At 49.3% G+C, this 26,305-nt stretch overlaps 1 protein-coding gene across 1 annotated transcript in view; it reads right to left on the reverse strand.

Moving 5' to 3' along the window:
- Dlg5 (discs, large homolog 5 (Drosophila)) overlaps positions 1 to 26,305 on the reverse strand; it is a 58,413-nt gene that overhangs the window by 14,578 nt on the left and 17,530 nt on the right. Inside the window, exons 5-19 of the mRNA XM_013025695.1 lie at positions 22,335 to 22,594; positions 20,702 to 21,014; positions 15,309 to 15,493; positions 13,676 to 13,801; positions 10,371 to 10,503; positions 9,973 to 10,100; positions 8,993 to 9,168; positions 8,579 to 8,682; positions 6,017 to 6,109; positions 3,268 to 4,272; positions 2,111 to 2,234; positions 1,574 to 1,718; positions 1,193 to 1,305; positions 517 to 606; positions 131 to 281 (exon numbers count right to left, since the gene is read on the reverse strand). Of these exons, the coding sequence (XP_012881149.1) occupies positions 131 to 281; positions 517 to 606; positions 1,193 to 1,305; positions 1,574 to 1,718; positions 2,111 to 2,234; positions 3,268 to 4,272; positions 6,017 to 6,109; positions 8,579 to 8,682; positions 8,993 to 9,168; positions 9,973 to 10,100; positions 10,371 to 10,503; positions 13,676 to 13,801; positions 15,309 to 15,493; positions 20,702 to 21,014; positions 22,335 to 22,594 (3,146 nt within the window). The remainder of the gene's footprint in view (positions 1 to 130; positions 282 to 516; positions 607 to 1,192; positions 1,306 to 1,573; positions 1,719 to 2,110; positions 2,235 to 3,267; positions 4,273 to 6,016; positions 6,110 to 8,578; positions 8,683 to 8,992; positions 9,169 to 9,972; positions 10,101 to 10,370; positions 10,504 to 13,675; positions 13,802 to 15,308; positions 15,494 to 20,701; positions 21,015 to 22,334; positions 22,595 to 26,305) is intronic.

Below are 26,305 nucleotides of genomic sequence, written 5' to 3' on the forward strand. Positions count from 1 at the left end.
CACACACACACACCCCACGCACACACACACACACCACACACACACACACCCCACACACCCCCCACGCACGCACGCATGCACGCGCGCACACACACACACACACACACACACACACACACACCCCACTCACCTGTCTTTTCTCCGTTCCCCAAGGGACGCAGGGTTAACGGCAATCCGGGGCAATGTGGAAGCTGAGGTCTGGGGCTGGCTACAAGAGGACAGGGTGTCAACGCTCAGGGGTGACCGAGGAGGGGTGCTGCACTCAGAATGTGACAATGAGCCTGCTGAGAGAGGAAGGAACACGGTCATGTTCTGCTGTCCAGACACAGCCTCCATCACAGGGCCTGGGTGCAGACTGCCTCACAGCCTCACAGTACCAGGCCTAAGGCAGAGCTCAGCAAGCCTTGACTGACTGGCTGAGATGATCAGCAAACCAGATCAGCTCTATCCAGAGGTTCCTCAAGAGGACAAGGCAAGATGGCAGGCCAAGCACCGGATGCCATGTCCACTGCTTACCTCTGTCAGAGCCCATGACAGACCGGGGGTATCTCGGTGTTAACGGGATCTTAATGCGCTCTGCCTTGAACTGCAAGTTACTAGAAGACCCTATTGCAGGGAGACAAAGAAAGCTTCAGACCTCATGATGAAACACACCAGCCCTAATAACATACAATCATATAGCAGACAGAAGAGTGACGGGCTCAAACTGTCACACATCCCTATGGGACCTGTAAAGTAAAAGAAAAAATAGATGCCTGCCTCCTAGGGTTAGGACACACTGAGAAAACAGATTGCTTCAGGAGTCCTACCACCCCTCAACACACTGAAAGCCTGGGACGCAAATGGAACCAAGGTGATGTGGGCAGATACTGTCTTCTCTCCCCAGCCCCAAAGCTGGTACCTCTTCCAGTCACAAGAGCCTCTCCTCTGAGTTATATTTTTCCTGAGGAAATGGCTATATAAACACCAAGAATGACCAATAAGCCAGGGACAGGGGCAAGGCTCTCTCCACTAATAAAAGCTACAGGTGGAGGGCAGTGGTTCTCAGAGCACCATGGGCATGAGACCAGGAAGTCCTCCCTCCCAAGGAAGGAGCAGAGAGAGGTTGGCCCAGGAGGGAGCAGAGCCCATGCAGGAAGCCCACAGGAGTACCTAGGACCGTGAGGGGTGGGGAGGCCTGAGTGGCAGTTACCTAGGCGGGCACTGGAGGGCAGGGAGTTGGAACCGTGGGAGGTTCTCATCTCAGAATAGTCACCACAGGCCCTGTGGCTCAGGTCTAGACTCAGGCGTCCCTGGTGCTGGACACTGTGAGAGAACCAGAGAGGTGAAGGGTTGGGGAGAAAGCTCAGGGCCAGACACGGTCGCTGCCTGGGCCTCCCTGAGCCAGAGGGGAGCACCAGAAGCCACTCCTTCCTGGATGGGGACAACAGACTGCCCCCAGCCACTTCTCACAAGTGGGCCCTAAGAGCGGCCCTCAGGCAGTCAAAGGGATATATACACGGGGCAGCCAGTAAGGCCGTACTCTAAAGGCAGGACAGCTGGGGCTCAGGGAAGTACAGGTGCGTGTGCATACCTGGTAGGCAAGCCCTGGGGGCCAGCGTCACGAGGTACGGGCGGGGAGCTGCAGGGGCCGACCCTGTGGCTACGCACAGTGTAGATGGGGTTTCTCAGGATGGAGCTCACGGTGGTGCTGGGGGTCATGCTCCGAGGAACAGTGCCTAGAAATGGGCAGGGTAAGCAGGACTGCCCCAAAGCAACCACACAGCCCTGGACTGGAGCAAACTCTCTTTCATCTAGCAGACTCATAGCCACAGGCTTGTAGGAAAAAGGTTGTAAGAGAAGAGTTTTAACCACTGGTTGGCTTTGTGGCTTTGGCCTTTCCCCATGTATTAAAAAGAAAAGTTAAAAAAAAAAAAAAAAAGCCTTACAGACTTCCTATCACTGCAGTGGCAATGGAAAGAGAACACATGATATGGAAGCAGACAGGGAAGCAACTCCAGGTCCCCTAGGCCTAGGGCTGAGAGCCACAGCAGGCTCCTCTTCGATGGGGCCTGTGCAGCCTTATGAATCCATGCCAACCCTGTTCCCAGTCCTGATCTTGCCAACTCACCCACGGATGGCCTGTTGGGGTAGAGTGGGGGATTGCTATGCCGGCCAGGATGCCCTGGTGAGTATGGGGACCACTCCTGGGCCTCTGGGGAGAGCTCACCACTGGCCGGGCTGCACTTCTGTTCCTGTAGAAACAAAGACAAGGGGTATTTACTGGGCACAGTGAAATATTCTGCCCAAGGTCTGCCCCGATGCACAGATTCTGACTCCTCAGGCTCAGGAGGTGTTGGCTTACACAACTGGGAGGGAAAGGCTTCCTTTACAAATCCTTCAGAAGATAACCGCAAGCTGGGTGCCAGTAGTTCACAATCTTAGTTACTCAAGAGGTTGAGGCCTCAAGATCCCAATTCAAAGCCAGCCCAGACAGGAAAGTCAGTGAGACTCTTATCTCCAATTAGCCACCACAAAGCCAGAAATGGAGGTAGGGCTCAAATGTTAGAGTACCAGGTAGAAAAAGGAGGTGTGGCTCAAATGTTAGAACACCAGATGAAAAAGGAGGTATGGCTCAAATGGCAGAGTACCAGGTGCAAATGGAGGTATGACTCAAAATGATAAGAGCAGCACTCTTGATTGAAAAAACTGGAGGACAGCACCCAGGTCCTGAGTTCAAGTCTCTGAACCAGCAAAAAAAAAAAAAAAAAAAAGACAGCTACCCTTCCTTTAAATAAATTCTGAGTAGATAAGAAGGATGTGTGCCTCAGGACACAGCACAGCTTGTAGTGGGTGTGAGTGCGGCTGGACTGGTGTCTGGGAGGGTGTCAACCCTCCATCGCCCCTTGTGCAAACTACAGCACACACAATCAGGGGGCTGGCTGCCAGCTAACAGTCTCCTGTGTGCCACGCATCCCTCCAAACTCCACAGGGCAAGGCCATTCACCTGGCTCTGTTGTACACGTCCGAAAGCTTCTTGTTGAACAGGCAACGCAAATGCCAAGCCCAAGAACATGTTCTCTATGATTCCACACTTCTACTCCCATTCACCCCCCACACTCATGTCCCACCTCCCAGCGGGGGTGGGGGGGATACTTCCTGCTGGTATCCCTTCATACCCCCACCGCTCCCCAGTCCGTGCCAAGCACCAGCCTAGGCCATGGGTACAGAGCTCCTTTTTGCAGCATCCCCATGGGCCAGCTCCTCCCACCTCAGGCTCAACTCTACCTCCAGGCACTGAGCAGGAATCACTACCGGAGCAAGCTTGGGCCAAAAACTGGGAGCCGACTTTGGGCGGCGGCGCTTCTGCCCCAGCTCCTCTGCCTTCTGGGAAGTAAGGTCCTCCTCACAGGACTTCTTGGCGGGCAGGCAGAATGGGTCCCCATCTCCTTCATGGTAGTAGCTGGAGGCGATGCGCACCCTGGCCTTGCGAGGGGGTGAAGCATGCATGGGCTCCCCAGGATCCATGTCGGGAGGTGGGGCGCTCGGGGGGCTGGTAGACGGGGAGCTGCCCACCAAAGTGGCCTCTGACTCGGAACTAGTTTCCAGTCTGTGCTGGAACTTGATGGAGTCACTCCTCCTGGGTGGCTTGGGGGGCGTAAGAGAACCCACCCTCTTTGAGGGCTGGGGGGAATGAGCCGGCCCAGGGCCTGGGAGCAGGTAGTCTATTTTGGGGGGTGTCTGGGGACGTTTGAAAGTGTTTGGGTCAAAGATAGACTTTCTTTGCTTTGGCTTTTTGTAGACGGACAGCTTTTCTGGCCCTGCTGTGGAGCTGAGCACGGCCTTAGGCCAGGTCCCACCGCTATTGGAGCCCTCAGGGTCAACCTTGTCCAGGGGGGGCTCCACTGCCCCACAAGGGCCCACGTCAGTCTCGAAGGGCAGCAGCGGCCGCCGGCTCCGAATGTCTGCCAGCCCATAGGGACGCTCCCCAGAGGCATCGGAGCGGAAGGAGCTCAGGCTCCGCTCGGAAGTGCTGGGACAGGCCTGAGGGGAGATGGGGAAAGGCTTGTGCAGAAAGGAGCTGCTGCCTCCAGACATGCCCAAGTCCTTGCGGTCCTCCAGCTGGTCCAAGTAGAAGATGTCCGTCTGTGTGGAGTTATTGTGCTGTACCAAGTTCCGCTTGTTGTGTACCTGGACCTCGGGCCCATGGGCTCGGAAACCCAACAACTTCTCAGAGTCCTTGGTGTTTTCGAAGATGTTCTGGCCACTCCATGAGGAGCTCTGAGGGAACACCTGAGGAGCAGGGGTGGCAGAGAGGTAAGAAAAAGAAGGTGAGATGTAGAACCAGGAGCTGAACAGCACCCCCACAGTGGAGCAGTGGACAAGCACACACATGCGTGTGGCATCTGGCTGCTTTGAAATTTACAAGACAGCTATGAAATACTCCTGACTTCCACTACTATCCGCACTACCTGCACTAAGCATTCGGTCAATCCTCGTGTCACATCCAGGCCACAGAATACTAACCAGAGCTAAACAGAGGTAAGCTACCAAGCCACAGAGATACGAGGAGGATGACCCTAAATGCAGGTAACTAAGTAGTTATCTGAGGAGCCTATATACTGAGGAGCTTCCACCACATAGCATTCTGGGAAAGGCAAGCAGAAAAATGATGGGGTGGGGGGAAGAGGGAGCTTAGGAGAGATGGGAATAAAAGGGCATAGCACAGGGAATTTATAATACTTTATAATACTGTATATTATAATACTGTAATGGTGGTCACCTTAGTACACATTTACCAGAACCCACAGAACATACAACACCCTCAAGTAATGAAGCATAAGGAACCCTCATGTGAACCTGGCAGCATGGCGACTCACCATTTATATAGTATGTACCACGTACTATATCTTGTATGTACCACATACTATATCTTGGCATCTTGGCAATAATAGGGAAAATGAGGAGCGGAGGGAGGGACAGTAGTGAGGGTCTAGGTAAGAGAGTATGTGGTAATTCTCTGGACCAGCCTAGCAGCTCTGAAAAATCTAAAACCACTTCCAAAAAAGTCTCTCATATTTAAAAAAAAAAAAGGCTATTGATTTTAAAATAATCAACTTAGAAAGCATCTGTTAGTGAAGGAGATGGGTCTATTTTCCAACCTTTTATTATTGTTGGTGGTGGTGGTGGTCATGGAGCTTGAACTCTGGGCCTGGGCTCTTCAGCTCAAGGCTAGCGCCCTACCACTTGAGCCACAGCACCACTTCCTGTTTTCTAGTGGTTTATTGGAGATAAGAGTCTCACAGACTTTCCTGCCCTGGCTGGTTTTGAACTGCGATCCTCAGATCTCAGCTTTCTGAGTAGCGGAGATGGCATGAGCCATCGGCGCCCAGCTGATGATTAATTTTTTAATCAGGTAGACAAATGATAGGGACATACAATGGATGTGCATAAACCCATTAACTAAATTCAATAATATTTATCAGATTGTCTTTATCATCTACAGTCCAGGGACGAGGAGCCTTGTTCCTGCCAAGGACTATTTAGAAATTTACAACATCATTAGGAGCCATATAAAATGATCAATACAGGCATTCAGGCAATGGGTAGCCAACAAGAAGTGTCACGAGTTTGTCCTGGCACATAAAGTCCACGGGCTGGATATTCCCTGTTCCTCGAACCTGTATTGGCAATCTCAGAACACTGGAAAATCACAAATACCTTGACTTTCACCCCTAACAACTGTAGTCTCTACTTCCTCAAATAAATCCAATTTCCTATATAACCAACACCATCACCTAAAAAAGCTAAACATTACTTAAGACAACCTAATTATCCAGTCCAAATTCAAACGTGTCCAACTGTCCCCAACGCAGCCTTTCTAACTGCCTTTTCTTTTCCAACCAGGATCCAGCCAGATTTCATGTTCACCTGCATTCTGTAGTAACTATCTTGTCTTCAACCTTCCTGCTGACACCAAGCTGGGGTATTGTCCTCCCTCCAGAAGATGGGAACAGAGTAAGTACCGGGTCCTTACCTTCAGGAGGGAGAGGGTCAAGGAGTCCTGGCAGCTGCGCAGTAGGGATTCACATTCATTCAGAGACTTGTTGTCCAGTGCAATGCCATTGATCTAGGGCCAAGCAGAGAATCAAATCAGGCCCCTGGCAGGGCAACCTCAGTCCCACTGGCATGCCTCCTCTGCTAACCCGTGGTGGACTGCAGGCCAGATGCCAGATCAGAGATTGGCAAAGGAGAGAAAGTCCCTCCATAGAAAGGCCCAAGTCAAGTGAGGGGCTCCTGAAGCAAATGAAACACAATCCTTATCATCATACTATCCTTTTAGGACCAAAACACCAAGAACCCCAGGGAAATTGCCTGCTATATAACTGCCATGGCTCAGAACTTCCAGCCTCACTCCATCATGTGTTAGGTGGTAGATGAACCCACATGCGTCTGGGGGCAGACAAGCGACTGAGAAAACCATAACCATGAGATGAAGAATTGTCCAAGATCACTAAGAATCTGTGCCACATTTCCAGTCATGGTGAAACCTTTTTTTAAAAGGAAATGAGACAAAGCCAGGTGCTGGTGGCTCACACCATAATCCTGACTACTCAGGAGGCGGAGATGTGAGGATCATGATTCAAAGTCAGCCTGGTCAGGAAAATCCATAAGACTCTTATCTCCAATTAACTAACCTCCCCCACTTCCAAAAAAAAGAAACAGGAAGGAAGGGAGGGAGGAAGGGAGGGAGGGAGGGAGAAGGACTCAAGTAGATGTAAAGTTCTGAGTCTCTCCAAGACATGCTATTAAAAACAGAAAATGTAATGTGAGCAATCCATCGGGGTTACAACAAAACAAAAATAAATACAATAAAAATAAAAAGTAGAAATGCAATTGTTTGGAATATTTCTGGAAGAAAACACTGTAATGCTAACCATGGCTTCTGTCTGGGAAATAGGTAAGTGGGTCTAGAACCAAAGGAAGCATTGTCACATACCCATTGTATAACTGGAATTTTGCACTTATGCTAGGGAAAGGTACATGACATTTTCAATTTCAGAAGAACGGTCAGAAGTCAGAACCATGCATACGCTTTGGTTCAGTGAACTCCTGGCATTTCTAAATGTTTAGTCACTGAGATACCATTAGGTGTCCTAGAAGTGGTTATGCACACAGGTAGATGTCACTGTAGGCCTGTTTACAACAACAGATACTGGAAATGCACATGTCTATCAGGAGGGGTTGATTTAAACTGCACATTGACAGCCCAACATTGTGAGGCTGACACATGAATAAAGATAGACTTGGAAAGACAACCACAATTTAGAATGAGAACTGTAGGCTGAGATGCAGTGGCAAAGGACTTGCTTAATAAGTACAACGACCTAGTTTCAACCCCTAGTATCAAAAAGAAAAGAAACAAAAATGTGTGTGTGTGTGTGTGAGAGAGAGAGAGAGAAAGTTGCCCAGGTGGGCTTCCACTGGATCTAAGTCCAAGCCTTGGACTCCAGCAGTCTTCTTACCTCAGCCTCCTGAGTAGCTGGGATTACAGGTGCAAACCACTGTGTTTCATATATACATACATATGTGTGTATATGTATATATCTATACATATACATATACATACATACATACATATATATATATATATATATGTATATAGTTAAGAAAGGGATGGGAAGGTAGCTCAGTGGTAGAGTGCTTGCCTTGCACTGGGTTTGATTCTTCAGCAGCACATAAGCAGAAAAAGCTCGAAGTGGTGCTGTGGCTCAAGTGGTAGAGTGCTAGCCTTGTGCTGAAGAGCTGAGGGACAGCACCCAGGCCCAGAGTTCAGGCCCACAATCGAAGGAAGGAAGGAAGGAAAAAAAGAGAGAAAACCACAGATCCCTATTGTATTTAGAAAAAAAAAAAAAAACAGAAATGTATACACATCCAAGCCAGAGATCTCTAGGACAGGATTTGTGGGAAGAAAAGGAGACCACTTCCCACTTTAAACAGTTTTGTGTCGCTTCATTGTTTTATAACAAACAGGACTAATCTAAAAAATAAAGTGATGTTTAGTAAAAACATATTGTTATGTCAGGCACAGAGGTTTGCACCTGTAATCCCAGCTATTCAGGAGGCTGAGGTAAGAAGACTGCTGGAGTCCAAGGCTTGGACTTGGATCCAGTGGAAGCCCACCTGGGCAACCTTGTCTCAAAAATATACAACTTCCCCCCACTCCAACACGCACAAAATTTTTTTTAAAAGCTCACATCTTGATGGACTTGTTTCATGTTTTAGAAAACTGTCCTTACTAAACATTTCTGTACAGAGATACAGAAGAAAAATTAGAATATATATATATATATATATATATACATACACACACACTAGCAATAAAAGCAATCTTCCTCATGTTTTCTGTGGTTTCTAATTATAAGACTTCCTATTGTAGTATTTTGGCACATATTAGGGAAAATGTTTTTCTTTCAGTAGTCACATAGTACAATGCCCTGTAACAGCAAGATGGATATAAAACTCTGTGCCTGACTCAGTCCTCTCATAGGTAGCCCCTACGTGTGGCAGACAACCCTGCTCTGCCCTCAGGACTCACCGCAACAATCCTGTCTCCCACGGCAAGGGACCCTTCTTTGGCGGCGGGGCTTCCTGGCACCACGGCAGCAGCGAACACTCCATTCTCCAAACTGATGCCACTGTCTGCAAGCCACAGGAGGGCCCTGGGTGACCTGACCTGGCTGCCCCATCCCATCTCTACTGACTGACCTTACACACTGTACTCAGCCCAGCACCCCACCCAGCCATCCCCGCCCCCCGAGACTCATCACATCAGGCCTGGTGAACCAGACACTTGGAACCTAGACAGCAGCCTGCCAGGAGCGCACAGAGGTAGCACTAAAGTGACATCAGTACTGCACCCCTAGAAATGATACCCCTGTACTCCTGAATATACATGCAATCCCCTCCCTCTCTACCAGAAGGGCACCTGCCACACCAGCAGGTCCACTACCTTTCTGTCCACTGAGGTTGATGTGCAAGGGTGTGACCACCTTCCCCCCCAGGGACTTCCTGCGCCGCACAACCATGTTGATAGCCCCCTCCCCATGGAGAAGAGCCTTGATGGCCTGCTTCTTGTCCTTATTGATTAGGTCCACATCGTTGATCCTCAGCAGCCAGTCATTGACCCTGAGGAGAGATACAGCCAGGTCAGTGCTCATGCAGACCCTACAGCCCGTGGTAGCCCTTGCCACTCCCTCAGGGCCGTGGGGGGAAGAGGGGGTCCTCAGGGTCAAAGGCCAAAAAGAAGTGTATTGCTTGCAGATGATGGTTCAAATCCTGGCTCTGTCATTTAGCAGCTGTGCTACCCTTATTCTCTCTGGGCCTTCACTGTCCTCACCTGTAACATGGGGCAATAATTGAACCTGCCTCACAGGACTATAAAGTGCTTATACCAGTCCTCTGCAAGCAGTAAGACTATGTAAGCTATTTTATTTTTTTGGTACCAGTAATGAGGATTGAACTCAGGGCCTCATACTCTTATTTAGCCTCCTCCCTCAGAGATGGTACTCTATCACTTGAGCCATACCTGGCATTATGGTAGTTAACTGGATAGAAGTTTCATGGACTTTCCTGCCAGGCTGGCTTTGAACTGAGATTCTTAGCTCTTGGCGCCTGGGTAGTGTAAGTTACTTCATGCAGTGTCAGAACAGGGCCTGCCCTGGTCTCTCACCACCACACTGAGCCCTTTGCCACCCAGAGGAGCAAAAGACAGCACCTGGTACCCAGAGAAAAGCCAGATTCCAAGGCACCTGAGAGGCAATTTCCTCAAAGAGCAACTCAACTAAATCTGAGAACTTGGACAGACTCTGAGTCCTCAGATGTTGGGGTATACTCATTTCACTGCCACTTGGGTCCCTGGGGGTTCTCTGGATCCAGTGGGAGGACCCTGCCTTTCCCTACCCCCAAGGCCTGGGCCTCTTCACCTCTTACCTCAAGCGGCCATCAGCGATGCTTCCTTTGTCCACTTTAGTGACAAATATGCCACAGTCCCCAGGAAAACAAGGCTCATTCACCCCCTCGGCCATGTCAAACCCAAGTGCCTTCAGGTCAACGTCCTCCTGTCAAAACAGCAGCACTTGACAATGCAAAGCAGCCATCATCCGTCCCTACTCATAGAAGTCATCTTATGCCCCTTTGGCCACTGCTAAGCATCTCCACTGCTCTGCCTTGTCCCTGCTGGACAGCTACAGGGCAAGAATGCATTCCTGCCCTGAGAAGTAACCCCAAGAGCTATGAAATGGGGGCACTGCCACAGAGCCATCCTCTCCTCCCCACAAAGGCTTCATGTGGAAGACAGCAGGGAAATACATCCACCCAAGGCAGCTTACCGTCTCCCTTTCAAACTCAACCACTTCCGTTTCCCACTCCATGGAATCGGTGTCGATAGCGGAGTCGTGGGAGCTGTGGGCCATCAGCTGCCGGAATCGGGCCTCCTTTTCTAGCTGGGATTCCATCTGCTCCCTGTGAACCGAGAAAGCATGGTTATGGCCCTGAGGGAAACAGAACATCCCATCAAGTCACAGCTCCAACCAAAGCAGCCATTCATAAAATCTAAGCGAAGCTCCTTCCCTCTGGCATTCTATACCAGCTTCCCCAAACACCTGGAGGAACAAGTAAAGGCTACTTGAATTATCAGTAGATTTTTATAGTTGTTTATTTTTGTTTGGTTGTTTTTTGTTTGTTTGGGTTTTGGTTTATGTGTGTGCACTCATGTGCACATGCCAATCCTAGTGCTTGAACTTAGGGCCTAGGCACTGTCCTTGAACTTTTGTATTCAAGGCCAGTGCTCCACCACTTGAGCCACAGCTCTACTTCCCACTTTTTGGCGTGAACTGGAGATAAGAGACTCATGGATCTTCCTGCCTAGGCCAAGTAGCAGCGATTATAGGTGAGAACTACCAGGGCCTGGCTATTCTTTTTTTCAGAGAGAAATGCTTCCTGGATTTATCTAGAATAAAGAAGTTGGAGAAGTCCCCTTCCTAAGATTTACTACAAAGCAACCGTACTGAATTCTGCACAGCACTGGCAGGGAGTCCAACAGACCTATGAAAAGAACAAGAAACCTAGAAATAGCCCCACAAGCATACAAAGGTACACAAGTAATCCAAGCCCTCACCTAGCCATGAGGAGTAGCACACCATCCAGGGCAAAAACAATAATCTTATCTCATGTATAAATCAACTCAAAATAGGTCACTGATTTAAATGTAAGACATAACTATTAAACTCTAGAAAGAAGCTGGGTGTGGTGGTGCATGCTTATAATTCCAGCACTCAAGAGGCTGAGGCTGAAAGAAGTTTGAGGCCAGTCTGGGCTTCATAGCAAGACTCGATCTCTAAAGACCAAGGTGTAGCTAGCTCAGTGTTCAGTGCTCGCCTAGCATAGGCAAAGCTCTGGGATCCATTCTCAGCACTTGCCCAACAACAAAAACACTTTTTTTTTCTTTAGAAAGAAAATACAGAAGCCTAGTGCCAGTGGCTCATGCCTGTAATCCTAGCTACTCAAGAAGCTGGGATCTGAGGATCGTGGTTCAAAGCCAGCCTGGGCAAGAAAGGCTGGAAGACTCTTATCTCCAATTAACCATCAGAAAACCGGAAGTGGCACTGTGGCTCAAGTGGTAGAGCGCTCACCTTGAGCTGGAGAGCTCAGGGATAGCACCCAGGCCCAGAGTTCAAGCCCCACAACTGACAAAAAACAAACAAAAGAGAAAATACAGGAGGATATCTTTGACCTCTACAGATACATTAGGAAATCCCTAGCTATAACATAATCCATTAAAATTTTATAAATATCAAGCTGGGAATGGAGGCTTAAGCCTGTAATCCCAGCTATTGGGGGAAACAGAAATTAGAAAGATTATAATCTGAAGTCAGGTCTGAGCAAAAACTCAAGAAACTACTTTAAACAGGAAGAGTGGTTTTGGAATTGTGTCTCAATTATCCTTGACCAAAAAAACTAAAGGATTTGTGCCCAGACCTTGAGTTCAAGCCCCAGTAATGCACACACACGCAAATGAGCACATGCATGCACATCCACACACACATCCACACAAAGGGTTTGGGATGAAGCTCAAGTGATAGAGCATCTGTTTAGTAAGTACAAAGCCTTTGTTTAAACCTCAGTACTGCCAGAATGACTATAATCCTAGCTATTCAGGAGGCTGAGAACTGAGGATCTCAGTTTGAAGCCAGCCTGGGCATGCAAATCTTGAGAGACTCTTATTTATCTCCAATTAACCAAAAGACTGGAAGTGGAAGTGTGATTCAAAATGGTGGAATGCCAGCCTCTGAGCAAAACTGCCAACTGAGAGCTCAAGGCCCTGAGTTCAAGCCCCAATTTTGGCACATGAGACTGTGCATGCACACACACATACACCAATAAATTGGATTTCATCATCATCAAGATTTTAAAGTTTGGCTTTGAGAAAGATCCAGTTCATCCATGAGCTCTTGGCATACATGTAATAATCTGCTTTTGTTTCTACTCAAGTGGACAGATTCCCAGGACTGCATGTTTGCCTGAGCCAGGGTCTAGCTGGCCAGTTTGAGACTACTACTCAGCTCTATGCCTTCTTCTCCTGAGACATAGTAGAAGTCAAATCACAGCTCATCCAGACCAGCATGCCCATAGCTGAGCACTGATGCTGTCTGTCTCTCACCATAGGAGGTACCTATGCTTCCACAGGTAGGCCACTCTAGCTCAAGTAAGAAGCCAAATCCCTCTTCCATGCCTTTCTGGCGGCTCCAGGCTTTCCCTCAAAAGCAAGTCTATCCTTGATTCTACCATCTCAAAGCCTCCTCCTCTGGGGAGAGTCTGTCACTTTGCCCCTGAACCTCAAATCTGCCTTAGAGTACTACAGCTCCAGCACTTCTGGGTTCTATTTAATACATGAGTCTGTTCATCTTGGGAGATCTGGGGAGATGGTCCTATACCTACAGCTATGAGCTCGGTCAACTTCCCTTATTAAACTGAACTTTGAATTTTTCAGCCACTGTCATCAAGTGTGGCCCAGGGAGGGTGCTGGGACAGAGGGGGAGGTGCCCATCTCCCAGATGGGCATCTGCTTAACAGGCAGCATAGACTCCCCAGTGGTTGTTACAACAACCCTGGAAACACACACATGTCCAGATTGCCATTATCTTTTTACAGACTCATCTGTGTCCTTTGGTGTCCTGTGACCACAGCTAGGGCAGCAACTTGGTCAGTGCCAAGTTTTTTACTATTTCCCTGGTGTCTCTCAGGGGCCTTTGCTCAAATAGAGCAGACTCGCTTTGCAGAGAAAGAGGAAGGGAATGGATGGTGGATGTTACCCGCATGTCTGTCCCAAATGGACTGCCTGGGAGCTGGGACCTTCTCTCCCTCATGCCTTGGTATGTGGTGCCTACCCTGTCGTCTTCATAGATTTATCAAAGGCTTGGTGCCCTCCGCTGTGAATGTCTAGTTAACTGACAGTATGGAGACTGCATGTGGACCCATTCCACAAACTGGCAGCGAGGCAAGGGCAGGGGCAGATAGCAAGGCAAGCACACAGGAACAAGCCCCAGCCCAATATACCCAGGGCTGGCCTGAAGGGAAGGAGGATGCCTTGTTCCAGACCTATGCCCACCCTGGGCAGGTGCCCACCCGAGCCTACTTGAGCTCCTTAAGCTCGCGGCTGACATTGTTCTTCTGCTTCCGAGTGTCGTCCAGGCTGCGCAGGGCCTCAGCCAGCTCACTCACGGCCCGGTCCCGCTCCCGTCTGAGATTGTCGCACAGGGTCCTGGTAGCACAGGCAAAGGCAAAGTCACCGGGATGGGTAGGGGTAACCAACAGCCTGGCAGCCCCCCTCCCAGGTCTCAAGCCCCTGCTGACATCCCCTCATCCCTACACGGAGCATGTGGGAGTCAATGGATGAGCCCACCCAGCCTATTCCCACTGCATGACAGAGAGACATGCCAGTGACCAGGTGTCAGACTCCAGCATCTGCCACTCGTCCTGCTTCATCCTCGATGAGCCTGGGGTTGATGCCCCCTCTACACACCCACTATTCTAATACAAGCTCATGGGGGGTGGGGGGTGGGGGGAGAGCAGGGCAGGGCACAGTGGCTGTCCTCTGCAGAGAAGCCCGAGCCTACCCGGTGGGACCCTATGCTCCATCACCCACGGGTCTCAATTATATACATGCATCCTCCCACCAAGCTGGAATGGCCTTCAGCCAGGACTCGGTCCTCAACCATCCCTGCAGCCCAAAGCTCTGGACAGGCATAATGGGCTCTAAGAAGGAAACCCCTGGGCCACCTTAGACACCCAGAGAGGAGGTGGGGATGTATGGCCTCATCGCACAGGAAACCAGGGGGCTGTGCTCTGCCACCCCTGAATCAGGGGCTGGTCCCCATCCTCCCCACGCACAGTGCAGTCAGGATTGCCCCATGGAGAACATGGAGAGGAGGAGTTCCATCTGCAGGGCCTTGCCACCTCCATCTCTTGACCAATGCTGGTCTCTCCTCTACATAGCCACAAGGGGTCTTCCAGAATGCCCTTGTAGCCCACCCATCTCAACAACATGTGGCAATCCCAGCTCTGCCCCAGTCCTGGAGCACATCCACATCCGTCTGCTTCCCTTTTGTGGCTTTCTCAAGGACCTCCTCAGCCTTTCTCCTGACTCCCAGCTACAGAACCAGGCCACGGGCACCCCCCACTCCTAACCACTCCACCCAGCTCCATCCCTGGTTCCCCACATGAACAAGCCCCACTCATCCTTCAAATTCTAGTTCAATTGCATTATACCCAAGTATCTCCACACCCTATCACTGGGGCTCTGAATGCCATGTTCATGTGTTGTCTCCCCTCTTTCCAGGATCCAGGCTGCCCCAGATCCTTCCCAGGGATAGCTTGCATCTGAGAGCCTCACCCAAGGTCTCCAGGCCCAAGAGAGCTAAAGATCCTGGCACACAAGTGCCTCTTGAACTTGTGAAAAGAATACATTTCCGGTGTGTTGCCCTCAGCAGAGACCCTCAAAATAAAAGGGTTGGCTCTGTGTCACTTTGCAGAAGCCTCAAATGGCACAGCATACACTTGGGACATCCAGGGTGAAGGGGCATGGAAAATGGACACAATGGGAAACTCCATAGAGCCAAGAGACAGGGCTGCAGAGTATCAGACAAGGGTGATGCTCTGAGGCTCCCGCCTCTCTCCTTGATCCAGTGGCAAATACTTTTGACCCTCCCCAGAAACCTCAGTGCATCCTGGGGAGTCGCAAGCCCATGCCTGCCTGAGGACACCCCTACCGGATGCTGTCGCGCTCTGCCACAATCTTGTCCCGCTCCTGGAAGGCCCAGTCCCGCCGGCATTTGGCCACGTCTGCCTCCTGGAGGGCTTCCTTCAGCTCCTGGCACAGAGCCTTGCACTGCTTTCGAAGGACCTCCACCTCCTTGTTGGCTCTCCCAGCATCCATCGTCACTGTTTCTTTGATCTGGGGTCAGAGAGCAAGCAGAGTGGGAGGGGACTGAGCCTTTTGCTTCAGAAGTGCCCACCTACCAGTGAAGGACTGAGGCTCATGCTCCGGGGGAAGGCAGGGGGCAGGATAGAGAAAAATACTATGCCCAGGCCAGCATACCCCTTCCTGTACCCAGGCACTAGGTGAGGGCCCAATGCGGACTCTGCCAGCCCTACACCAGCCCAGAGAAGAACTACAGCCTTGGCTAGGTGGAATGCCTTCTGTGGAATGCTCTGTCCAGACCCCACCCAGCCACTTACCCAGTTCAGGTCTTACACAGAGCCCACTGCATCATTCCAAAGAGCTCTTGTGACAGAGCAATGACTCGAAGCAGTGAAAGGAGCAGGGGTCAGTCAGAACTCAGCTCTGCAGTGTGGGCAATGAAGGTGCCACATACACTAATTTGTAAAGATCAAAGTATACTACCAGTAATCCTGCTGGTGAGCATCCTGCCATCTCTCAGGTCCTTCACAAAGCAGAAATCTCAAGTATTTGTGTCTTTCCAGGCTCTTCAAGATTTCAGATCAAACTCTTAGAAGCCCTAGATGGAAGCCCTACCATGCTTGTGCAGGGGCTCAAAGAACATAGTCTACTGCAAGCATTTTATTCCGGCTCTGCCTTCCACATGAGCAAAACTCCCTACCCCAAATGACTGGACTCAGGAGACACACAGGCCACAGGGAAACTCAGAAAGGTCTCTGAAGTTACCACTGAGCATACCAGAGGGTCAAGGAGATGGTAAAAACTGGGAGTCAGCAAAAACTGGGAGTCAGCATTCCACCACATCTCATCTCAAGTGCACAGTCAGGAAGAGCTGGGGGAGGAACTGGAGAGAAAGCGTGGGCTAACCCCAGAGCAGCACCCCGGCAGGGTAGGCTTTGCCCAGACCTCTCATATCCCAAGATCAGGGCTAATGTTTCCAGTTTGTGTTTCACTTGTTTTTATTTGTTTACTTTGCTATTTTCAAATATATTTATGTACATTTTAAAATTAAGGAGTTGTTTGTATTAACTCAGTCAAAAACATATTATAATAATATTAACCATCACTTTTTTTTTTTTTTGGTCTGGTTGTGGGACCTGAACTCTGGGCCTGGGCGCTGTCCTTCAGCTCTTCAGCTCAAGACTAGCGCTCTACCACTTGAGCCACAGCACCACTTCCGGCTTTTTTCTTTTTGCTTATGTGGTGCTGAGGAATCGAACCCAGGGCCTCATGCATGCAAGGCAAGCACTCTACCACTGAGCCACCTTCCCAGCTCCCTAACCATCACATTTTTGAAATTCATACTGTATACAACATTTGATAATGGATGAATAGTTGTATATTTGAAACACTTCTTTTTTATGTTTTTTATTGTAAAATTAGTGTACAGAGGTGAAACACTTCTTAATGCTTGTTTTCCCCAAGGTCCTGTCCCCTTGCTCTGAGTGACAAATCTCCTTGGGGCTGGAGGTAACATACAGGTAAAGCCCAACACTAGGGCATTAGGTGGCACCCACTCTACTCATATCCAAAATGAATTCACCCCAATGCAATGTCTCTTATAAGCTTCAGTAGGAGGTGAGACTCGGGATATGGTCTCTTGAAAAGGACAGTGGAACTGAGGAGCTGAGGGGACCCAAGTGATCTCTTGGATCCTTTAATGATGCCAATGACAACTTCAAGATCCCAGAGGTGCTGTGGCCATGGTCCCACCTTTAGTGGAGAGCTGACTCTACCCAGAGCTTCTCCCTCCCTACCTTGCTGCCTGCAATACCAGCTCCACCTCCAGAAGCTCTGCCCAGGAACTCTTTTGCCACCTGTGGTAGTCCTGGAGCCATAGGCTTAGGAAGAGATAGGCAGGTTTCCACAAGACCCCCATGTGGCCAGGCAGGAGGCCATTGACAAAGGCCCAGGGGCTGCATCTAAGCCCCCAGCAGGGGCAGAGCCCACCCAAGGGTCTGAGAAAGTGGGATACAAACATGATGGCTGGACTCACTGAGTACACAGCTATCAGGTAGGGATATCATCTCCTCCATTTGGGGAGCCTCTCCTGTGGCAGTGACCCTCTGAAGCACCACCCTGCCAGTCTACCTCCAGTCAGTCTCAAAAGCACCAGAGCAAGTCAGGGAAGTAGAGCCTCTGCCAGCAGGGTGGCTGAGCGGGCCCTTCTGCAGTGTGGCGTTCCCTCTAGGGGAATGAGTTAGAACCTGGGAGAACTCTCTCGAGGGGTGTTTTCCATGAGTGCTGCTAGCAGCCCAGTTAGTTTCTCTCCACTCCTGGGAACAAGGAGCCTTCACCAGGCAAAGTCAGCCGACGGCAGGGAAGATTGCTCTGGAAAAGCCCAGTCTGGGAGCTGGGGAGGAACTGAGACTCTGCCTGACCTCTAACCTCTCAGTGCCTCAAGCCACTCAAGAAAGAACAAGAAGTAGAGCTGTGAAGGAAAGAGGAATACAGAAAGAGGGCAAGAAAGCAGGGAAAACAGGATTCCAAAATCACAAAGCAGCACTCCCTTGGCTGAGCAGAATGAAGACATTCTGCCATCAGGGAGCTCGACTAGCTGACTCCTGACCCAACAGTGCCTCTCCATCCACACCGCCTGGACAGGATAGACCTAGCCACAGATTGGCCTCCGCTGGTGGATGGCAAGTAGTCTTGTGCACGGAGCCAGGACTGTACGAGGAGCTGAGGATTTTGGCTCTGGAAGCTACAAGGGTGAGGTGGGGTAGGGGTTCTCCTCTCCTGCCTGCTGACTCGGAACAATGCCTGGAAAAGATTCCTGCCTGACAGGTGACTTGATGCCTGGCCAACAGCCCCTGCACAGGTCAGAACCAAGCTCCAGACTAAAAGGGTGCCCGAGCGCCATCAGAGCGATGGTTGCCGCTGCGGTAGCAAGGTCTGAACCCCAGCCACACTTGATACTGGATGCCAGTACCCCAAGGAACTGGGCTTGCCATAGTCCTCTGTGTTCCCCACACTTGCAGTATGCACATGTAACTCTTAAAATCTCACTAACCCATTGAGTGGGTTTGCTATATACATTCAACAGTCCAGGACCTTCAGACATTCTCTTCCTATCACTCTGTTTTCTTTATTTGGACATTTCCCCCAACAAGTAATCCTCCATGCCCAGGATGAGGAGTCAAAGATTTATCTAGAACATTACCAAGTTCTAGTACATTGCCTTAACTATGCTAAAAATTTACTGTGCGTAATGATTCCTTCAAACATTTCATCCACACAGAAATGGAGGGACACGGGGTGAACAAATGCAGCAGTGGTACTGACTAGACACTATGTTGAAAATGAACTATACAATATGTAGGTAGGGATGGGAGGGAAAAACTAGGAGAGAGTCAGAGAAGGAGTAAGACTGTCCAAAAAGAAATGTACTCATTACCTGACTTATATAACTCTGTAACTCCTCTACATCACCTTTTTATTACTATAAATAGTTTTTAAAAATTAAATTCATCCAAGTAGAACACTCGGGTAGCACAAAAAAGGCCCTGGGTTCAACCCCCAGTACCATGAAACAAAACAAAACAAAATGAAATGTCACCAGAGCACTCCTCCTCTTTGCGTGACTTCCAATGGTCTGAGACATCTCAGCCCGTTTGTTTGGGACTGCCATTATTTGGTCCATTTCCCTACAGAAAGTTTCATATCCTAACAGGGCAGTAAGAGATGCCCATCATTCCTACCTTGTATGGGCCAATGCTCACTGATCATCTATATCACATCATCAGACCATCATATCTACCCTGTGAAGCAGATGCATTATCCTTTCCACTTGCAGATAGAGAAACGGAGGCAGGCAGCAAAAGAGAAGAGAGGTAAGAGGGTCCCATGACTAAGGAAGCTTCTGTTCCTTACACTTCCAGAGCCCCCACCACTGCTTGCACATTGGAGGAACCACTGTCTGTGGAAGACCAGCCTGGTCATCCAGCAGCCATTAGCACTGCCTTGGGCCTGTCAGAGTGATCTGGCGAGAGCATCCTGTGCAAACTGTTCCTGCCCATATGCTTAACCTTTAACACTTTGCTTTTTTTCACTTTTGAAAGCTGACCAGCACAGAAAAGCAGAATCAAGAGGCAGGAGTAAGCTGGGTGCTTGTAGCTCATGCCTATAATCCGAACTACTCAGGAGGCTGCGAGCTGAGGATCACGGTTCCAAGCCAGCTCAGGCAGGAAAAGTACATGAGTCTCTTATCTCCAATTAACTATCAGAAAAACAGAAGTGGTGCTGTGGCTCAAAGTGGTAGAGCACTAGTCTTGAGCAAAAATTGCTCAGGGATAGTGCTCAGGCCCTGAGTTCTAGCCCCATGACAGACACCCCCCCCCCCACACACACACAAAAAAAAAAGCAGCAGGAATAAAGAATTACCTTGATGGAAAAGAAAATGTACTATTAATCAAGTCTAGAAACTCTAATCAGAGCCTCGCCACTGGCAGTCAGGACAGGAAAAAAATCTCCATGGCTGTCCAGGCCCCAGCAGGGCATCTGTAAACTTTATGGAAGGGAGCATCAGCAAGGAGGTGGGAGCAAGCAGGGAGAAAGGAAGCAGAATCCATCCACACTCATCACTTAGGATAGGAGCAGAATGGCCTAGCCCCAATGTTACTGAATGACCCAGCTACCTGAGCCTGGACTAGGGCTATAGGAGAAAGGCCCCTAGCTTAGCCCAGCAGCACAGCTTCCTAGGAAGAGCCTGAGTGCCCCTTCCCAGAGCAGACACAATCAGAGGCACAGCTGGGGGGAAAAGTCACTGAGAAGCTCTACTCTGCTTTCTTGCAGTGCTGAGAATAGAGTCCAGGGCTGTGTGTATGCCCAACAAATGTTCTACCATTGAGCTACATCCCCAGGCTCCTAAGAGTGTTCTTCAGATCTCACCAGGACAGTGGATCTTCACAATGAGGGAGTCTGGGGTATCACTGCTTTGCAGCACAGACAGTCCATGACGACGTTAGGCATGGGTTTGGCTATGACCACATCTGAGATGCCCAGGACCACAGCTAGACCTCCCTCCTCCCAACTGTCCCTGAAAGCCCAGCTAAGGCTGCACCCTGGGCCTGAGCCCAGCAGTGACTGGCTGGTGTCTGACAACCCAGCTGGTGCTGGACCTATAATGAGACGCCTCCCATCCCTGTCAGGCCATTTTCCCATGCCCTCTACAGCTACCTCCCCTGCTGAACAGACACCTACCTGCCGCAGGGCCTCCATCTCCTCACTGGCTGCCTTCTTCTCAGATGTGCTGCTCTTGAGCTTGGACTCGGCCAGCTCCACCTCAGTCTGCAGCTTGTCCAGCTCAGAGATGACCTGGTCACGCTCACTCATGATGAGCTTATACTCGCTGTACACAGCATCGCGCTCCTCCTTGTATTTCTCCGACTCCTTGGCTGTTTTCACCTGTGTGGTCCTCAGCTCTGTCAGCTCTGACTGCAACAGCTCCATCTCCCACTGCAGGTCCTTGTTCTGGGCTGTGGCCTTATTTAGCTCATGGTGGATTGCCTCGAACCTGGGGGAGGAAAGTAGCCACGATATGGAAGGGAGGGAGATCCAGGCAGCCGTCAGCCAGCACTGCTGCCTCCTGCCAGCTCCACTGTGCTGGACAGTCAAGCATGAAGTTTCGGGTGAGGTCATTCTCTGTACCCCCAAGGGAGAGCGGTCACAGAGTACTACTGCCCTGGGCTTGGAATTTTTCTCAGCCTTTTACAAATGCCAGAAGTTGAACTGAGGACTGCATGCCCTCTGCTCTACTAGAAATAATAGTGTATTTCTCCCACAGTCAAACTACATTATTTTGGGAGGTGGGGGAGAAACAAGACAAAACAAAAGCAATGCCAAAATCCCAGGACAGGGATAAAAGTGGCCTTAATGATGATTTGTTCTGAGCACCTCATTTCACAGATAGGGAGGACACGGCCTTGCGACGTGGGCTATGGGCCAAGGTTCGGAGGTTAGCTCAGTCGTTCCAGGCCAGGAGGCCTTACACATAGGAAGTCTGCCATTCTAGTCCACTGTTTTCCCAAAGTGTGCCTGACCACACCAATTCTGATAAGGTTTCAACATATACCAAACAGCTATGTTCCTGTTGGTGGCTCATACCTCTAATCCTAGCTACTCAGGAAGCTGAGATCTAAGAATTTCTATTGGAAACCAGCCCAGTCGGAAAAGTCTGCCAAGGCTCTACCCTCAATTAACCAACAAAAAAAGCTGGACTGGAGGTATAAATGAAGTGGTAGAACATCAGCCATGAATGCAAAGGCAGAGCAAAACATAAGGCCCTGAGTTCAAGCCCCGGTACCAGAGAAAGAAAGAAAAAGAAAAAAAGAAAGGAAGGAAGAAAGAGAAAGAGAGAGAGGGAGAAAGGAAGGAAGGAAGGAAGGAAGGAAGGTAGGAAGGAAGACAGGCAGGCAGGCAGGAGGGAAGGAAGGAAGGAAGGAAGGAAGGCAGGCAGGAGGGAAGGAAGGAAGGAAGGCAGGCAGGCAGGAGGGAAGGAAGGAAGGAAGGAAGGAAGGAAGGAAGGAAGGGAGGGAGGGAGAGAGGGAGGGAGGGAGGGAAGGCACACAGGCAGGCAGGCAGAGAGAAAGAGAGAGAAGAGATAAAGGAAGAGAAAAAGAGAGAGAGAAAGAAATACAGAGATAGAAAGAGAGAAAGGAAGAGACAACAAGAGAGAGAAAGAAAGAGAGAAAGAAAGAGAAAAAAACACAAGAACCCAAGCTGCTGCTTTCCTTAGCTATGGCTGAGGGCATTAGTGGTATGGCAGGCCCACAAAGGACAGGACCCAACAGCTTTCAGGCCACTCCTTTGAGCCAGCTCTGTTCTCAGCTCCTACCTCCTCAGTGACAGGGCGCACTGGTGCTGGAGCTGGATGGCCGTGTCCCTCTGCTGGGTCAGCATCTCTGTCTGCTTCAGCAGGCGCTGGTTCTCCTCCCCCAGCTGCTCCAGGCGGCTCAGGTCTGAGTTGTGGATGGCGACCTTCTCGCTGTACCGCTTCCGCAGGGCATCATAGTCCTTCTTGACCACCTCCAGCTTGTCCATGGCCGTGTCGTACAACTTGTTCAGGATCTCTGATGACCCGTTGTGCTTTAGTACCTGGGATCGGGGGAATCCTGTTTACTAAGGGGTGGGGCAGACCTCTCCCTCTGCTTCTTGGTCTGTGGGTGCTGGTGGTGAGCAGGCAAAGGGTCACTCTTGGGTCCTAAGAGGTCATGAAGTCTGATCTATGCCCTACAGTCACGCTGGGCTGGTTTGTACACAGTCATCCTTTCTTAAATACTTATTATTATACAGAGAATCCTCACTGTCACAAAACAAACAAGCAGTGTTCTGCAGAGGAAAGCTCAGATGGCAGGCCTGATACTTCACCTCCATCTTTCACAAAGCCTGCTGGAGGAACCTGATGGTGAATGGCTCTCTATACGGATAGAAATTTTTGCCTAAGTGATAAGCTTGGCCCACAGCGCCTAGACTGTACAATCACACTGTGCTGAACACCGCCCCCCCTTTTTCTGAGAGCTATAATGGCTAGTACTTATAGACCAGCCCTGGGCGAAAGCTCAGACACCGATGTCCACTGGGCCTCCATGGGGGCTGCATGTCCTGTGCTGTCACAGTGCACACTGGAGGCTCTGGTAGCACCTGTTGGGACTCCACTGGAAAGGGACCCTTGAAAACTTGCACCTGGCTTCCTCTGGACTCTGCCCCTCCTCATGTCCTCTCCCCTTTGTTGACTCTGTTTTATGTCCTATGGTTGTAAATCTGAACCACTCGGTCTTCTGAGTCCTCCTAACAAAGCACAGAACTGTGAGGTAGGGAACCCTCAAAATGTCTAGTACTGTTCCAGTTTCTGGTAAAGCTGGGTGGGACAGAAAGAGAACAGAGGGAGCCCTATGGGCCCTTTATCCTAACAGGAAGAGATGGACACACAGAGAGACAGATCAAGTCCAATAATTTCAGAGTAAACATTAAAAAAATAAATAAACGAAACTGGATACTGTGCAGGAGAGAGTTCTGAGTGGCAAAGAGGAGGGCTGCATAGGAGGTGAACTGGGACATTGAATCTGGATGCACTCAAAGCAGACCTCCGGGCACTGATGGCAGTGGGGAGGGCAAGCGCAAAGGCCGCAGGCAGCACCACCAGGTGAGTACCTGGGAAGAGGAAGAAGAGTTAGGGCAGAGTAGCCGCAGCTGGTGCCCAAAAGTAAGTAGGTTCAAGCAGAGGTACGGAGGAGGGGGCATAGCCCCAAGGCTCACAGGGAAGGTGCATTCTACGTGAGATGGAAAAACATCAGGGAGTTTTAAGTAAGAGCGACTCTGACTCTAAATTGGTGGAGCCAAGGTTAACGTGGAGTGGTGCTGTTCAAGCTGGGGGTAAAGTGTCTGCCAGCGGCCTGCTGGCTTTTCTAGGCACCCAGGTGGATCTGAGCACTTGGTGAGTCACTGCTTCTGTGGTTTCAGTTTCCTTATTTCTCAAATGACAGGACAGAACTGGAAAGGCTGGCTTAGGCCAGGCAGCTCCATCAGCCTGGCCTCCACCTGGTTCACTGCGTGGGCTTCGACTTATCACAAGATCATTGCAGCCCAGAAAACCACAACCTGGGACGGTGGAATAGTCTCTCAGGAGAGAGAGCCGCACAAACACAACACGAAGAGCACCTGACAAACAAAAAAGAACCACAGAGGCAGAGAAGTAAAGTTATTCCCTGGCAACTCAGGATTAGATATGAACGCAGACTTCTAGAGAGCTAGGCCATCTCAGACAGCAGGCTCCATCCGCCTGTATTTCCCCTTTCTCTCTTTCTCCCTCTCTTTCCTCTCTCTGTGATGGTATAGGAGCTTGACCTCAGAGCCTGAGTACTCTCCCTCAGCTTTCTTCCTCAAGTCTGTTGCTCTATCACTGGAGCCACAGCTTCACGTTCAGCTTTTTGGTGGTTAATTGGAGATAAGTCTGGTGGTGTGCTATTGGCTTTGAACCCTGATCCTCAGATCTCAGTCTCCTGAATGGCTAGGGTTACAGGTATGAGCCACTGGTACCTAGCACTTTTTTCCTTTTTATTTTTATTATTTTTTGTTGGTCGTGAGGCCTGAACTCTGGGCCTGGGTGCTGTCCCTCAGCTCTTCAGCTCAAGACTAGCACCCTACCACTTGAGCCACAGCGCAACTTCCAACTTTTTTCTGCTTATGTGATGCTGAGGAATCGAACCCAGAGCCTCATGTATGCGAGGCAAGCATTTCACCACTGAGCCAACTTCCCAGCCCTCTTTTCCTTTTTAATAAACTCTTCCTTTCAAAGGAAATCTTAGAAGGACACCAAAGACAGAAGTCATTGTAAAAAACTATATAGGTGGGTTCCTTGGGCACTTAGACCTTAATTGTTTTATACAAATGCTTCATTATAGAAGTAGAATGTATACTCAGATACAGCAAGAAGCCCAGGGTTTAAGCACTGCACTGTCATTTAAAAAATCTTTTAAAATGTAAAATAAAATTAAAAACTTTGCATTAGTCTTCACGTCTCATCACATCTCGAATTTCTATCCAAGAGACAAAACACTAGGGGTTGTGCAAGCCCACAGTGCACACTGCTTGCCCAAGAGCCCTATCTTCTCATCTCAGCCAATGGTCGGCCAATGCCCAGCACAACTGGCCAATGCCTGGCACAGCAGCCTCACCACATGATGTAAATCTCCTGCTGACTTCATGGCACATGAGCTGCCTTTGAGATTCAGTCCAGTGGGTGCCGGAAGCATTTCCACAAATACACATAGCACACTCTTTGCTCTGACCCAAGGACATGTGTTCTGCTGCCATTGTTTTGATAACAGAAACAACAGAACCACACACATAGTTGTCCTTCAATTCTCCCACATGTGACAACTTCTCTGAATATCTAAAGGAGGCATGAGGCCAAATCTTGGGATATGGATTTTCACTCACACTTAGGAGCCACACTGATTTATTCTCCCAAGTGGCTATGCCATCGGAATTCTGAGTGACTGCCACCAACATACCCTACGAGGACATTGCACACTTATTTTTTCCAATTTTTATTTATGGCAAACTATATATGTTTTCCCCTTCATGTCATGCTAAGCATCTCTGAGCACACAATTCAGTAGTTTTACGTATGTGCACAAGATTGTGCAAGTAATCACCACAACATTCTCCTTCTTACAGAACTGAACTGGTACTCATTAAACAACTATGCAGTACCCTCTCCCTGGCCCCAACTGCAAATCTATTCTATCTCTAGAAGGAGAATCAAACAGTATTTGTCTTTTTTAGCATAATATCCTCAATATCACTTAACATCACTGACTACTAAAAAGCCTGGGCAACTTTCTCCTCGTGCTTATGGAATGTATGTCTTATGAAATGTATACTCCTATCCTTTGACTTCTCTTCTTCTTTCCCTCTCTTTCTCCTTTGATCTCTAGTTGGCTGTTTTTACAGTGCTGGGATTGAACTGGGCTTTGTGCATGCTAGGCAAGTACTCTCCACTGAACTATACTCCTAGCCCTTAAAGAGTTTCTTTTAAATTATAGGAAATAACCCTCTTCAAGTTATACTCAATACAAATATTTTCTAATGTGTTGCTTTTAAATTTGCTGTGGTATTCTCTATTATGCTAAAGCTTCACATTTTAATATAGTAAATATATATATATATATATATATATATATATATATATATAAATGGCTTCCTTTGTGGTTTATGCATTGGTTGTTTTAAGAAATTTTCGCCGGGCACCAGTGGCTCATGCCTGTAATCCTAGCTACTCAGGAGGCTGAGATCTGAGGATCA

Source organism: Dipodomys ordii, unplaced genomic scaffold, assembly GCF_000151885.1.
Source record: "Dipodomys ordii isolate 6190 unplaced genomic scaffold, Dord_2.0 Scaffold86, whole genome shotgun sequence".
NCBI classification, from domain to species: Eukaryota; Metazoa; Chordata; class Mammalia; order Rodentia; family Heteromyidae; genus Dipodomys; species Dipodomys ordii.